General features: G+C 45.7%; 1 protein-coding gene across 1 annotated transcript in view; it reads right to left on the bottom strand.

The window, feature by feature from the left end:
- Positions 1-876: 876 nt before the first annotated feature.
- Positions 877-16,802, bottom strand: part of LOC115694486 (uncharacterized) — a 129,710-nt gene continuing 113,784 nt past the window's right edge. Inside the window, exons 4-5 of the mRNA XM_056315928.1 lie at positions 1,177-1,371; positions 877-1,039 (exon numbers count right to left, since the gene is read on the bottom strand). Of these exons, the coding sequence (XP_056171903.1) occupies positions 1,034-1,039; positions 1,177-1,371 (201 nt within the window). The 3' untranslated portion in view covers positions 877-1,033. The remainder of the gene's footprint in view (positions 1,040-1,176; positions 1,372-16,802) is intronic.

Raw genomic sequence — 16,802 nt, 5'->3', positions numbered from 1 at the left:
CTTTATAAGTGCTAAATTATCTCATTAAATTCAAGAGCTTAACCGCATTATTCTCTAAAGCTAGTCAACTCTAGCTCGTAAGTTAGAGTACTTTGCCTAAATTGCATCTAACCTAAAAGGCATCAAGCATGAATACAATGTATCCATCTATACATATTTACCACTCTAATAGGAAAGTATTAGGTATATTTACCATGTTAACTGTTGCGATACTAACATATTCAGCCTATCAATAAATACAGTTGTCGATCATTAGTTTGACGCAATAAAGTTGACCCCTGATTACAATAAACACAATTTTATCGAACTCGATACAATATTGCTTGGTAAACAAAAAGCAACGCCTGTCTTTACTTTTTTAAGTTTGTCATATTGATAATTCATTATATCCATGCTATTTAGTTCTGTAAATGTTGCTTTAAGTTTGTATTTGCATTGTACATTTTTTCACACTCGTTTTTACGACATCATATCGCACGAAAGTTTGACAAACATCTTGGCCCCCCAAATAAATTTACTTATGAAGTCTAGACTAGGGCTTTTGCAATGTCCTTGGCCTGGATTAAACTTGCTGGAAAGGGGAAGATCTTCATAGGCTCTCTCAATCTTCCTAGAACAGAGCAGAAACCCAATCCTCCGAAGTAGAGCAGCAAGTATGTGCGGCAGGCCAACCTCAGGCCAAACAACAAAAAGCTTCAGATATTTGTTCTGTATTGAAGTTGGAGGTGTCATCTCTGAAGTGACCAACATAAGTGAAATCTAACCTAGGAAATGGCATAAACATCTAGAACTTTTACAAGCATAACTTCACCTAGTATAGTAGTTTACTCAACCAGCCCATTACTTTCCGGGCAATACTGATTTACTGCCAGTCTGCCATCAAATCCATTTATTAAAAAAAACTGCAGAATGAGAAGCAAGAACAAGGACTTATCGGCTAAATCTGATAAACCATACTGCTAAATATTTAATTTGAATAGAGAGGACGCTTACAATATTTTCCGATCAGAAAGACACCAAATATACTGGAGCACTAGCGCTGGCGTTAGGGATTCTTAAGCGTGACGTCGTGGTGGTGGGTCCTGCGCTAGCGTCACCCCGGGTTTACCTCCTCGGCTGTCGGCCGTGCGGGGGTTCCCGGGTTACCAAAAAAAAAAATATACTGGAGCACAAAACCCCATCTTTATCTCCATTGCAAAGGATATGGAAACATTGCTTTGAAGAATTTGAGAGCTTTACAAATGAATCTTGAACATCGTCAGTTAAAGTAGCATCTCCGGGTACTAGTCCAAGCATGATAGGAACTCTTGGAGCCAGAAGGAAGAATCGAGTAGTGCGATCTTCAAATGCCAAAGAGCATCCAGAAGCATTCTATAAAACAAATGAATAATTAATTTCCAGTTGGAAAATAAAAAGATGAAAAAAAATATTATATAAAGCTAAGGAGCCAAACAAATCAACAAGTTACAGATGACACCAAACATACGCTTTCAAAAATTCTTCCATTTACCCATATTAAGCTGTTGGACTGTGTAATAAGATTCTAAGTTTGAAAAAGAAGTATTTAAGAAAACCAGACTAAAATAACTACTTAACTGCAAACAAAGCATTATGACAGGTGTGAGCCATAAGATATCCGCTATTGGTAATAAAGATCACAAAGTCATATCAACTTTTAAGTTGAAAGATGAAACTCCTACTAGTTGAGACACACCACAGCTGCCATATGGGACTTCGAGCTTCTTAACAGTTTTCCATTCTGCTTAATATTTATACCATGTTAGAAATGATTATACCACAGTGTGCATAACTGCTGCAAGCACCAGCATATCAAAAGCAGCACACCGCATATCCATAGTTCCATAAAGACAGCTACTTTGGTAAGAGAGCATTCATCATGCACAAACAATTTCACTTCTCAGCAAAATGTAATCCATGAAGTGGACTATTAATAATAAACTGGTAGAAATCTCAAAGAAACGGAATTGCAGCAGCCTCAGCCAAGTTCTCAGCCATTCTACTCATGACCAGGCAGCTATAGCTTAATAAAAACATAACCAGATATTTACAAACTTTTCCACCCACAAGCATAATCGAGGCACATACAAATCCTCTCTTTTAAAAGTCACCTAAATTATTACCTTCCTAATTTGACTGAACTAGACATATTTTACTAATAATTGAAAGAAGCTATTAATCTTGATGAAAATGAGCAAGTCACAAATGAATGCTTCTATAAGACACCATCCACTTAGACCAAAGATTCTCACAATGAGCTGGACCCCAGTAAACACTATCCTGTAAGTTTTAGTTGTCATTCGAAATAGTTTCAATCATTGATGACAACATTAGCAGCGAGGTGAAATTTTTTTGTCCTACACAAGAATGCAATTGCGCACATCAATCAGATTCAAGTCCCAAAGTATATAAATCTATTTAATGAGTATATTCAATCTGTATGATATATGATTAAAGTAATTCACCACTGATTCACCGATTAAATATGAGTCAATCAATTTCCTTGATTCATAATTTAACTCATGCATCAACAATGTAGTGCCAAAAACATTTTATGGCTTTGATGTAGGACAATGAGTCCCACCATAAAGAATGAATTTTTAGGCATCACACACAAAACTGCCTAAGCATCACGCCTAGAGTTTCTTAAACATCACACCAAAGAGGAATTGTGTAACAGCCCGAATTTCGATGTAATTCCGGGATAAATAAAACTGATATTAATTCGCATTTCATTTTAGTAAGTCTTGCCCAGAGCTGATCACTCTCGGGATACTAACCAATAGGGTATGGCTAATTAAGAAACAGTACGTGGACCGGGGACCCTGTAACAGCCCGAATTTCGATATAATTCCGGGATCAATAAAATTGTCAATATTTCGCATTTCATTTTAGTAAGTCTCACCCAGAGCTGATCACTCTCGGGATACTAACCAATAGGGTATGGCTAATTAGAAAGCGGTACGTGGACCAAGGATCCGATCGCGAAGCGAACACCGATCACGAGAAATAATGAGAGAATATTATGAACCAATGTGGATTGATCTTAGGAAAGGTAACGGATTTGGTTTGGCCAAGGCCAACGATGTACAATCGGATTCGCAGGTGATTCTGCATGACCGAGAGTGCACGTGGCCAACCAGTCCTGAACTTAAACCGGACGATCGTGACCTCTGGGACTAGTGATAATTTCTCATTCTCTCAATGATCAGGACCGTCATGACTTGGATAATCCTAGGTCGATACGCGTAACCTCTAAACAGCCGCCCGTTAGTGAGAGACCCTGAAATTGGAAATTGAGCGAGTTTTGATCACTAAATTAGGCCCGGATTTCGATGTTGATTTTCGATGGCTTAAGAGACTATTTTTGGGAATCTGACGTCATATTATGCTGGCCACGCATGTTTTGAGTTGGTATGGTTAAAAAGTGGAATTTCGGTCCAGGGATGAAAAATTACGGTTTTGCCCCTGTGGGCACCAAGGCTGGATTCGGAGGCCTTTTGAGATTATTTTTCGCGGCCAAGGTCATTTTGCGGTGGCCACGCACATTTAGAATGGTTTTGGCCAAAAATTGGAATTTCGACAAAAATTGGAAAAATAATATTATTTTATTCCCGAAACTTTGCAGTCGATTTTCAAGGGCTTAAAGGGCTGTTTTCGCGATTCCGACGCCATATTATGTTGGCCATGCACATATGGAACACGTATGTATGAAAATTGGAATTTCGCCCCGGGACCGGAAAAATGACGGTTTTGCCCTTGGGCCATTTTAAGTTCCGAATTATTTTGGGAAAATTTCAGGATATTTATGGAGGGTTATCAGCTCAATTATTGGCCCTATTGACCCTTTTGCCCCTCATTTTTGGATAAGATTAAATTAGAACCGTTAGATTAGGGGTATTTTGGTCAAAACCGTCGGATTTGCGACACGTGTCGCCCCTAGGCTGCCATGTTTGACCAGATAAGACTCTCTCTCTCTCCTCTCACCCTCACTCACAGCCAGAACATCCCCAGCAGCCCCTCTTCAGTTTTCTCCCCCATTTTTCTCTCTTTTCCTCTCTTGTTTGGCTCGCCGGAGCTCGTCGCCGGCCACCGGAGAACCGCCGCCGACCACCGTGCCCCGCCGTGGACCACCTCAGGCCCCTCAGCCTCAGCCTTGCCCTGGCCGACCCTTTATCTCTCCCTTTCTCTCTCTTTCTCCTTCTTTTTCTCTTTCCCGTCCGGCAAAAAGGGCCGCCGGAGCTCGGATCGCTGTTCCGTCACCACCCAGCTGTCCAGCCTCGCCGTACGACGCCGGCCGTACCTGTCCGTACGGAAATTACTGTAGTAGTCCGTACGGAAGTTGCTGTGTCATCCCGTCCGTACGGGTCGCTGTTCACGCCGTCGCCGGGAATTCCGCCGCCGGTTTCACTGTTCACCAGTGATCGGCCGCCGTTCCCCGTCGTCGTGACCTCGGATTAAGTGAGTAAAATTCCTAAACCCGGATTAGGACTGTTAGTGCGTTTTTCTGGACTGATTTAGGTATTATCGGTACATTTTGGACTGACTTAGATAGTATCAGTGTGTATTTCAGACTGGATTGAGGACTGATTAGTGGAAATAAAATCCGAGGAATTTAGTGGGATTGGTATGGACAATTATTGGGCCCGGATTGAGGAAATAGCGGCTGTCCATGTTTTTGAGGAATGTACCGGATTATAATGGACAGCAAGAATTATTAGCTGAATCGCCGGGATTACCCAGAATGATTGGCTGTTGATTGATTGGTGATCAATTAAATTGTGAAATGCCATATTGCGTGCTTGTGTGGCTGAATCGTGCGGAGTGTGATTGGCCAATTGATGGCTTGAATTGTGTATTTGGAATTGGGCCGCACGGTATTAATAGGCCAAGTAAGCACGTGGCTTGTGAATTAGGCACCGTGGAATGACTCGATTGAACCGTGTGCCTCGTGCCTATGTTATGTGGATGCTCATGTTGCATTTCATGGCACGCATTATGAATGCTGAGAATGAGGCTTGTGATGAAATTGTGTGAGACTGCGTGCCTCTCATGAGCATGTGATCACCTAAAATACCCTGATGCGTGTTACGCGGGGTTCAGATAATAATGGGTTGTGTGATCACCTAAGGGCCTTCGGGTCGTGACCTTCGAGTCGATGCCGTGTAACAGTCTGAATTTTCGATCCTTTTCCCGGGATTTAGGAAATGAATTTGACCAATGCACTTATAGTGAGATCTCACCCGGAAATGCGCATTCACGGGATGCTAACCTTAGGGGTAGGGCCGTTACGGGATTGAGTTCGCACGACCAAAGAACTCGACCTAGGTTCGATCTTCGACCATATGGATTGACGAGGGAATGTTTTGAGCCAACCGAGACCGGTCTACTTGATTGATCGTGTCCGAAGGGAACTAGCGACAGACCCTCGCAATTATATGACAACCGAGGTCGTCCCGGGTGGAGTAAACTTAAACGTGATTTGACTTAGTGTCGGTCACGGGTCGAGAGCGCGTAATTCCAGAGAGCCACCCGTTAGCCAGAGATAAGCTAAAGTTGCGATTGCTCGATTTTAGTCATTTCTTGGAATTCGGGCCCGGGAATCGAGAATTTTGAAAGTGACAATTTTGGACGGCCGATGACGTTTTTGGCTTGGCCAACCTTGGGGCCAACCATTTCTGCAAAAAAATGGATTTCGGTTCGGGATCGGAAAAATTACGATTTTGCCCCTGTGGACACCGATGTTGGATTTTGAGGCCGTTTGAGGTTATTTTTCGCGGCCAAGGTCATTTTGGGGTGGCCACGCACATTCAGAGTGGTTTTGGCCAAAAATTGGAATTTCGACAAAAATTGGAAAATTATTTTTTATTTTATTCCCGAGACTTTGACGTGGATTTTCGAGGGCTTGCGCGATGAATTTCGCAATTCCGATGCCATATTATGTTGGCCACGCACATATGGAACACGTATGTGCGAAAATTGGAATTTCGGTTCGGGATCGGAAAATTACGAAAATACCCCTAGGCCATTTTTAATTAATTCCGAAATTTGGATTAATTTTGGGATTAACCAAGGTGAGTTAGGCTTAACTCAGGTCTGGTCAACCATGGTTAAGAGCAAATGACCATTCTACCCCTAAATTATTGGATGAGAAGGAAAGAAAGCCATTGGATCAAGGGCAAAATTGTCCAATTGGCCTAGATTGAGACACTTGGACTCCACTAAGCTATCTTTGACCCATTTGACTAGATAGTCTTCTCTCTCTCTCTCTCGTGCAGACCCATTCGGCCATTTTCCCATTTTTTTTTCCTCTTCTTCTTCACGTTTCTGGTTCTGCAGATTACGTTTATGCTCAAACTGGTACTGTTCACGCCGGAACAGTCACTGCCCGAGCCGCTGGCCGCCCACTCGCCCGTCGCCACAAAGACCCTTGGACCTCCTCTCGCCTGTTCGCCACCACATGACCCTGGTTTTTGTCCAAAACAGCCTTGTTTCTCTCTTTTCTCTCTTCCCGTTCGAACAAGAACAGTACCTGAGCTTCGCCGGAGCTCCGATCGCGTCCATCGACACCACCGTCCGGCCTCGCCAGTACGTCGCCGTCCAAGCCACAAATCCGTACAAGTGTCCCCGTACGGGTACTGTTCACCGTCCGTACGGATCACTGCTCACGCCGGACCGTCGGACGCCGCGGCATGCCACCGGCACCTCGCCGGCCACCGTCTCACTGTCCGTACAGGTGTCCGTACGGAGTGGTACTGTTTCCACCGCGTCCGTACGGGGCACACTGTTCACGCCGTCCTTACATCGCCGGCGACGCTGCTGCCGCTGTCCCGGCCCGTTCCAGCCCCGTTCTGTCTCGCCTTTTTTGGGTAAGTGTTTTCCCCAAATGTCATTTAGGACCTCGGGTATTTCTAGACTCGTTTGAAGTTCGGTTTAAGTGATTTTAGGGACTGTTTGTGGCTGTTTCGTGGTTGTTTTCGGGACTAAGTTAGGGGTTGAATGTTTGGAGGTTGTGGGCTGATTGGGCGACGAAATTCGAGATTTAGGAATGCTGAGTTAGGGCTGTGATGTCGAGGATCGATCGGGAATTAAATGGGTGATTAATTGGAAATGTATTGGCTTGATTGGGTTTATCGGATTAATTGTGTAGTTTGCTGTCATTGGCTTGTTCTAGTTTGTGCTTGGGCCGAATGTGATGTGGTGCTATGCCGTGTGTGTGGCCGTTAGGTGTGGTGGCGTGGACATGTGAATGTGCATTGAGTTCGTGTGCCGAGTGTGGGTGTTCATGTGGTGTTCGTGTGATGAGAATGCGTGTTTGTAAAGTGTACGTGAGATGTGAATTTGGTGCGTGGCTATGTATGTGTGAGGCGTGTATGTTTGGCCGTGCGTGTGCTGGTTGTGTGTAAGTGTGGTTTGAGTGGAACGAGGATATGGAAATGTGAGATTGGTTGGAAAGGGTCCGTCCTGAGGCGTGTACGTTTACGCGGGACGATGCCGTCCCTGACGAGGTGACGATGCCCGGCCTGACGAGGTGTCGATGCCTGACGTGGTCAGAAGACCGTTGGCCTGATGCGTTTTACGCGGGCGCGGTAGAAGGAAAGTGTGTGTAGGATTCCGTCCTGAGGCGTGTACGTTTACGTGGGACGATGCCGTCCCTGACGAGGTGACGATGCCCGGCCCGACGGGGTGACGATGCCTGACGAGGTCAGAAGACCGTTGGCCTGATGCGTTTTACGCGGGCGCGGTAGTGGTGGAAAGGTTGAAAATGAGTGGGATTTGGCAAGACAAGCGAGAGGATTGTGGAAAGTGACGCATGGTGTGAGTAGCGTGCGAGTGTGTTTGTATCGCGCGATGTGATGCTTAATTATGGGGTAGAAACTGCTAGGCAAGGTATGGGACGTGCCCAAGTGGTTTCTGTCTTATAATTGAGGCACGCGCGCGTCTGTGATTCCTTGCTGTGATGTGTTGGCTGTGTTATTATCTAACGTGCAGGAACGTGCGTGATGGATTCCAGGTAGGGTCGCATGTGATTGTTAGTTTGGCCGATCGTTGTGTGTTATGGGTGTTTTCGTCTGGCGGTACGTGAGTGCCTACGTGGGGTTTGGGGTTGTACACTTATTGAGATTCGTCTCACGGTTGTATAACCGCCACTTTCAGACCCCCAGCCTTAGACCCAGGAGGCCCGCCTCCTCTTTTTGGAGTTTTGAGGAGCCGTCCAGGTTGCCCAGTGAAGTTGCAGGCGATGCCTAAGAAGTCTTCCGGAGGATCGAACCAGGCGAAGTAGGAGCATGAAGAAAGGAGGATGAGCCCTAGGTTTTTCCTAGGGTATTATAAGAGTTGTTAAGACTAGTTTGACCAGTAGTGAAGTTAAGATAACCAGACCCTGATATTTCGTTATGACGGTGACTTCGGATGCTGATTTGCTGTATATGTTTGTAATACAATGTTTGTATATTTGGTGCTGTATAAATATGTTATTGTTTGTCTGTTCTGTTGTTCTACCCCGTTGTCGTCATTATTTGTCCGGGGTTTTATTATTCGCTTCCGCATGTGGCTCTGATGTTTGGGTTGGGTCGGCGACGTTCCTGGGACGTCGCATCATTTCGACCGGAGCAGGGGATGTCGCGAGCTCGATGGGGTTCGGGGCGTGACATGCCGTCCTCATGCACTTTGAAGCAGGACGATGCCCGGTACGTCCGGAAGACGACCATCCTCATGCACTTTGAAGCAGGCTCTGGTTCGTAAGGAGATCGGTGTTGCGCCTCATGCACTTTGAAGCGAGCTAGAGACACCGGGCCGAGATCGGTTGCTCGCGCCTCATGCACTTTGAAGCGTGCTAGACGCACCGGGCCGTGAATATTGTCGACTCGAGTCGTAATGAATAATAAATTGGGCGATTGCCAGTGTGCCAGTGTGGGCTAGTGGGCCGGAAAATGCACGTGACATGTCCACGACATTTGCATGCATGAACATGCATGGACTGGCATGCGAAAGTGTGAGAATCGGTGCATGAGCATGTGATTGGCGTACGTGTGATAATGTGTGCCACGTATGTGCCGTGATTGTTATATATATATTGAATTGTCTAACCTGCAGGGTCAGAGAATCATTGATTGTTGTTGTGTTATGATTTCTAAGTATTTGTTTCCGGTCAGGAGATTGCATGCTAGCCTAACCTAGGTTTAGGGGTTGAACTCGCTGAGATTCGTCTCACGGTTGTGTAAACCGAAACTTTTCAGACCCCCAGCCGTAGGATGCCGAGGACATCACCTCTTTTTGGGATACCGCAATTTATCCAATGGTCGTCAAGCATGCACCCGGTGGAGACGGAGCAGAAATGAGAAGTGGCTGTTTGGTTATTCCCACTGTTGGTGTTTCCTTTTTGGTTGTAGTGAACGCGTAAAAAGAGTTTTAAAATAGTAATATAAGTATGTACATATTTTCTGCGTTGATCGTTGTTTATTGCTTGGCTATCCTTGGCTCGTATTTTATTATTGTCAGGGTTTGTTTATTTCTTCCGCTTGTGCTTGATCTCTGTGGGCGTTGGGTCGGCGACGTTTCCTGGGACGTCACAGTTTGTCGACCGAGGTAGGGATGTTGCGTGCCGTGGGGTACGGGGCGTGACATCCCCGCTTGAATTGGTATCAGAGCAAGGTCAGCTCGGTCCAATTAGGTCGAAGCCTGGAGTGATAAGGAGCGATGAGACCTGGGTAGCCAGTAGGGTGACCTCGTGTGCTACATGCATCTCCTGACAGTTGTGTATTGATTGTGTGTTTACCAGTGTGACCCTTGCAAGACAGTGCGGCGGGACCCGAGGTGAGTATGCAAATCCCTTGGGTGACGTGTTGGATAAATGTTAGGCCGCATGCTGAGTGTTGATTGTTGTTTGATACCTGCCTAGGACTTAGACTGTGATAGATTGGTTCAAGTCTTTAATTCCTTAATGGAATTATAGCAGGTAGTGGGGTAGCTGAGTGGTGAGAATGAATAGAAGAAAGGGTAAGAAACCCAGGGTCAGCCTAGTTCAGGAGGCTAGGAGGCCCGAGACCGTCGACTAGAGGACATTATTCAAGCTCCAAGTACGAGAAGGGGGAAGGAGCCCCAAGCCCAGGCTAGCGAGGGAGTTCGTGAGGCTAGAGACCCAAGGTTTGACGATGTGATGAATACCCTACGGGAGATAGGGCGTGTCATGGGATTGCAAGCTCGGGAAAGGGGCCGCTGTTATTGCCCAGGCTGCTGAAGTTGCAGTGATTACTGCTATGAATGGGAATGATGCCAGTTAGGCCAAGTGCAAGTAGTGGCCAATAGACAAGTGCACTGAGTGGTGGAATAATTTTTCGAGTTGAACTCTCTTAAGTTCAATGGTAAGGGTGACCCCGAGGCTACACCGAGATTGATAGCAGAATTTGAGAAAGCCTTTGAAACATCGGAGTGCACCGAGATTGAGAAAGTAAATTTGGCGGTGTATCGATTCTGTAATCATGCCGCTTATAGATGGCCTTCCACCGGGGATAAGATATCCCCAATGAGTATAGCCCAAATTTGAGCCATGATTGTTAAGAGTTCCTATGGGAAAATATTTCCCGGAGAGTGCCAAGAAAAGGGAACTGATGGAGTTTATGTGACTTCACCGAGGGCAGATGACTGTGGAATGATATGAAATGGAGTCTGCTTGGCTGGTTGAGAATCCACAGGACAAGGTTCGGAAAATCAGGAATGATGGGGAAGTGTATGAATGAGCTCAAGTAATAGAGCGAGATCAGTTGGAAAGTGCAACTACTTCTGGACAGTGGTTTGCTCAAATTAAGGATAATCGCCGCTTCGGGAAGAGGCTAATGGCGGGGAAACAGGTGATTCGTCCCATTGGTTAGGAAGGATATCATAAAGCCGAACCGTCAAACGAGCCGTTTTGAGGCTTGCATCGAAAGTGGGAGTCGGAACAACTAGTTAAACTTGATGGGATTGAGTCTGTTGTGCTTGAGTCACGTTTGGTGTGACGATTCCTCGAATGATAAGGTGATGGTGTCATTGAGGTGTCTTAACTGTGAGACAGTAATTGATAGTAGAGAAAGGAGTGTCGACTTGGCAGTATTGGTCATGTACGATTTTCTCGTGGAAATTGATACGGAGTGATTTGTAAGGCAGAAAGCTGTAATGAATTCTGACAATAGGGTAATCCAGTTTTGTCTGAATGGACGTCCTAGGTTTGGATTTCAGGAAAGTCGAGGAGGAATATCGATGCCTTGGATGCCATTGCTTGAGGTGATTAGATGTCAGATGAAGGTTGAGAAGGACGCTTAGTGGGCGTGATTAACCCGATCGTGACGGAACTAAAGTCGGAAAAATTAACGAGGTGTGTAACCTTTCGAGGTCTTTCCTTAGAAATTTTGGGATTACCACTAGAACGAGAAGTGGAATCATGGTAGATTTGCCCAGGAGTTGAACTGATTTCGAGGGCGTTGTATTGAGTGTCCTTGCTGAAAATCAAAAGAATTGAAAGTTCAGATGTAAGAACTCATGGACAAAAATTTTATTCGCCCTAGTATATTTCTATGGGGAGCTCCTGTATTTGGTATGAGGAAAAAGGACAGGACTTTGAGATGGTACGTAAATTACCGGCAATTGAACCAGGTGACAAAAAGGAATGAGTACCCATTACCGAGGATCGATAGCCTGTTCGATCAATTGCAAGGAACTTTAGTGTCCTTTGAGGTTGAATTATGGACGGATGTCATCGGCAAAGAATTCATAACGAGAATGTTCCTAAGATTGTGTTACGGACTGGAAATTTTCCGTTAAGGATGTGAAAAAGAGGATGTAATTACGATCGCTAATGGACGAGGTATGGGCATTATGCATTCATAGTAACGCCCATTGGTCTAAGGGATGCCTCGCGCTTTTATGGACCTAATGAACTGAGTGTTCCAAGAATTATGGGATTAGTTCGTAACGGTTTTCGTTGACGATGTATTGGGAGACTCGAGGAGCCTGGAAGCAAGAAGCAAGTCTGACTGAGGAGTTGCGAACCTTGAGAGAACACGTACTCCACGCCAAGTATGGCAAGTACGAATTTTGGCTCAATAGAATAACGTTCCTTAGACATATAATGTAAGGGAAATAGAATTACAGTGAACCCAACTAAGGTCGAGGTGATGACTAAGTGGCCAAGACTGATGCCAATAACGGAGGTTAGCAGTGTCTTAGATTTGGCTGACGATTATCGACGTTTTGTGGAAGATTCTCGTCGATAGCCGTGCTACGGGCACGACTGATTGGGAAGGAAATCCGTTTGAATGGAATGATTACTGTGAATGGAGTTCCCAAGAGCTGAAGCGTAGGCTGATAATTGCCCCGGTATTGAATATTCAACCTGAACCGAGAGGATTCGAGGTCTATAGTGACGCTTTATTAAGAAGACTTGGGTGTGTGTTGATGCAACACGGTAGAGTAGCAAATTATGTGTCGTGCCAGTTGAGGCCACGTGAAAAGAATTACCCGACGCATGTCGAAAAATTGACTGCAACACCCTGTATCGCCATGGAAAGACTGGATGAGTAATAGATACGCTAAGTCGTGAGTCGATTGGGACGTATGGGGTGATCAAGGAATGAACCTCGTTGGGAAGGCTCAGGGGCTTGGAAGTTAAATTTGAGGTGAACTGGATGTGGAATCTGTTGACTGCCTTGAGGATTAGTTGGAAATCTAGGCCCAGAACAAGGAATGGCATTATGTGGATCACGAGATTCAAAAAAGTCGTTGAGATGGATACCGATAAGCGGAAGTCGGATTTCCCTATATTCGGGGATAGAAATCTTGAGGTTCTAGGAATGATTGTGTGTACCTGATGAGGCGAAACTCGAGGAAAAAAAAAATTGAATGGAAATTTCCGCAGTAAGCATAAGGTTCACCTGAGTAGCACAAAGGTGTGTCCAACGACGTAGGGAGTAAGAAAGAAATCATATTGAGACCCATGAGAGTAATTATGATGTTCATACAGGCAGTACGAAATGTACTAGGATTTGTGGTGGCACTGCCGGAAAAATGGGGTGAAAGTAAATATGGCCAAGCATATGGCCAAGTGTTTGACGTGCCAACCAGTGAAGGCACAGCACTGCAAGCCAGGTGGCTTATTAAGACTGTTAAAGATTCCTGAATGGAAATGGGAACATATCACGATGGATTTCGTGACGGGTTTGCCACGAAGCCAGAGAGGGCATGATTCGATATGGGTGATAGTGGATCGATTGACTAAGTCAGCGCACTTCCTGGCAGTGCGAAAGGACTTTAAGTTGGAAAGGTATGCAGAATTATGTGTACGACAGATAGTATGTCTGCATGGTGTGCCAGTGACGATCACATCGGATCGTGACCCAAGATTTACAGCGAATTTTTGGAAAAGCTTGCAATTGGCCTTAGGAACGAAGCTGCAATTTAGTACTGCTTATCATCCTTAGACGGATGGTCAGTCAGAAAGGACAATTCAGACCCTAGAGGATATGTTGAGAGCCTGTGTAATTGATTTTAGGGCAAATGGGAAGAGCAGTTGCATTTAGTGGAATTTGCCTACAATAACAGCTATCAGCAAAGTATTCAGACGGCACCGTTTGAGGCCTTATATGGTAGGGCGTGTAGGACGCCAGTGTGTTGGAATGAAGTGGGTGAACGGAGTACCACGGGTCCAGAGTTGATACAACAAACCGTTGAGGCAGTTGAGGTCATTCGAGACAGACTCAGAACGGCGTAAAGTCGCCAGAAAAGTTATGCCGATCGAAGACAACGACCTTTAGAGTTTCAGGTTGGAGATCACGTGTTTCTTAAGGTGTCGCCTATGAAGGGATTATCTAGATTCGGCAAGAAGGGAAAACTGAGTCCTAGGTATGTCAGGCCATTTGAGATTTTGGAAAAGATTGGAGATATGGCTTACCGACTTGCCTTGCCGCCCAATTTGTCCCAGGTACACAGTGTTTTCCACGTGTCGATGTTAAGAAAGTATGAACCAGATCCGACTCACGTTTTAAGATATGAGGAGATAGACGTGGACGATAAAGTATCGTACGTGGAAAGACTAGTCAGGATCGAGGATAGAAAAGAGCGTGTGCTGAGAAACAAGACGATCCCAATGGTCAAAGTTGTCTGGGAGCACCACGGAACAGAAGGTGCCACGTGGGAAAGCGAAGAAGCGATGCGACGTCAACACCCCCAGTTATTTGAGTAGATAAGGATAGATTACAAATTTCGAGGACGAAATTTTTGTAACGGGGGAAGAGTTGTAACAGCCCGAATTTTGATGTAATTCCGGGATCAATAAAATTGTCAATATTTCGCATTTCATTTTAGTAAGTCTCACCCAGAGCTGATCACTCTCGGGATACTAACCAATAGGGTATGGCTAATTAGAAAGCGGTACGTGGACCAAGGATCCGATCGCGAAGCGAACACCGATCACGAGAAATAATGAGAGAATATTATGAACCAATGTGGATCGATCTTAGGAAAGGTAACGGATTTGGTTTGGCCAAGGCCAACGATGTACAATCGGATTCGCAGGTGATTCTGCATGACCGAGAGTGCACGTGGCCAACCAGTCCTGAACTTAAACCGGACGATCGTGACCTCTGGGACTAGTGATAATTTCTCATTCTCTCAATGATCAGGACCGTCATGACTTGGATAATCCTAGGTCGATACGCGTAACCTCTAAACAGCCGCCCGTTAGTGAGAGACCCTGAAATTGAAAATTGAGCGAGTTTTGATCACGAAATTGGGCCCGGATTTCGATGTTGATTTTCGATGGCTTAAGAGACTATTTTTGGGAATCTGACGTCATATTATGCTGGCCACGCATATTTTTAGTTGGTATGGTTAAAAAGTGGAATTTCGGTCCGGGGATGAAAAATTACGGTTTTGCCCCTGTGGGCACTGAGGCTGGATTCGGAGGCCGTTTGAGGTTATTTTTCGCGGCCAAGGTCATTTTGGGGTGGCCACGCACATTTAGAGTGGTTTTGGCCAAAAATTGGAATTTCGACAAAAATTGGAAAAATAATATTATTTTATTCCCGAAAACTTTGCAGTCGATTTTCAAGGGCTTAAAGGGCTGTTTTCGCGATTCCGAAGCCATATTATGTTGGCCACGCACATATGGAACACGTATGTGCGAAAATTGGAATTTCGCCCCGGGACCGGAAAAATGACGGTTTTGCCCCTGGGCCATTTTCAGTTCCGAATTATTTTGGGAAAATTTCAGGATATTTATGGAGGGTTATCAGCTCAATTATTGGCCCTATTGACCCTTTTGCCCCTCATTTTTGGATAAGATTAAATTAGAACCGTTAGATTAGGGGTATTTTGGTCAAAACCGTCGGATTTGCGACACGTGTCGCCCCTAGGCTGCCATGTTTGACCAGATAAGACTCTCTCTCTCTCCTCTCACCCTCACTCACGGCCAGAACATCCCTAGCAGCCCCTCTTCAGTTTTCTCCCCCATTTTTCTCTCTTGTTTGGCTCGCCGGAGCTCGTCGCCGGCCACCGGAGAACCGCCGCCGACCACCGTGCCCCGCCGTGGACCACCTCAGGCCCCTCAGCCTCAGCCTTGCCCTAGCCGACCCTTTCTCTCTCCCTTTCTCTCTCTTTCTCCCTCTTTTTCTCTTTCCCGTCCGGCAAAAAGGGCCGCCGGAGCTTCGCCGGAGCTCGGATCGCTGTTCCGTCACCACCCAGCTGTCCAGCCTCGCCGCACGACGCCGGCCGTACCTGTCCGTACAGTGTCCGTACGGAAATTACTGTAGCAGTCCGTTACGGAAGTTGCTATGTCATCCCGTCCGTACGGGTCGCTGTTCACGCCGTCGCCGGGATTTCCACCGCCGGTTTCACTGTTCACCAGTGATCGGCCGCCGTTCCCCGTCGTCGTGACCTCGGATTAAGTGAGTAAAATTCCTAAACCTGGATTAGGACTGTTAGTGCATTTTTCTGGACTGATTTAGGTATTATCGGTACATTTTGGACTGACTTAGATAGTATCAGTGTGTATTTCAGACTGGATTGAGGACTGATTAGTGGAAATAAAATCCGAGGAATTTAGTGGGATTGGTATGGACAATTATTGGGCCCGGATTGAGGAAATAGCGGCTGTCCATGTTTTTGAGGAATGTACCGGATTATAATGGACAGCAAGAATTATTAGCTGAATCGCCGGGATTACCCAGAATGATTGGCTGTTGATTGATTGGTGATCAATTAAATTGTGAAATGCCATATTGCGTGCTTGTGTGGCTGAATCGTGCGGAGTGTGATTGGCCAATTGATGGCTTGAATTGTGTATTTGGAATTGGGCCGCACGGTATTAATAGGCCAAGTAAGCACGTGGCTTGTGAATTAGGCACTGTGGAATGACTCTGATTGAACTGTGTGCCTGTGCCTATGTTATTTGGATGCTCATGTTGCATTTCATGGCACGCATTATGAATGCTGAGAATGAGGCTTGTGATGAAATTGTGTGAGACTGCGTGCCTGTCATGAGCATGTAATCACCTAAAATACCCTGATGCGTGTTACGCGGGTTCAGATAATAATGGGTTGTGTGATCACCTAAGGGCCTTCGGGTCGTGACCTTCGGGTCGATGCCGTCCTCATGCACTTTGAAGCAGGACGATGCCCGGTACGTCCGGAAGACGACCATCCTCATGCACTTTGAAGCGGCTCGGTTCGTAAGGAGATCGTGTTGCGCCTCATGCACTTTGAAGCGTGCTAGAGACACCGGGCCGAGATCGGTTCTTGCGCCTCATGCACTT

This window comes from Syzygium oleosum, unplaced genomic scaffold (genome assembly GCF_021117445.2).
Source record: "Syzygium oleosum isolate NSW1041296 unplaced genomic scaffold, Sole_v2.1 Sole_v2.11, whole genome shotgun sequence".
Lineage (NCBI taxonomy): Eukaryota > Viridiplantae > Streptophyta > Magnoliopsida > Myrtales > Myrtaceae > Syzygium > Syzygium oleosum.
Note: the sequence above shows the minus strand (reverse complement) of the source record. Positions and strands in the feature narration are given on the sequence as shown.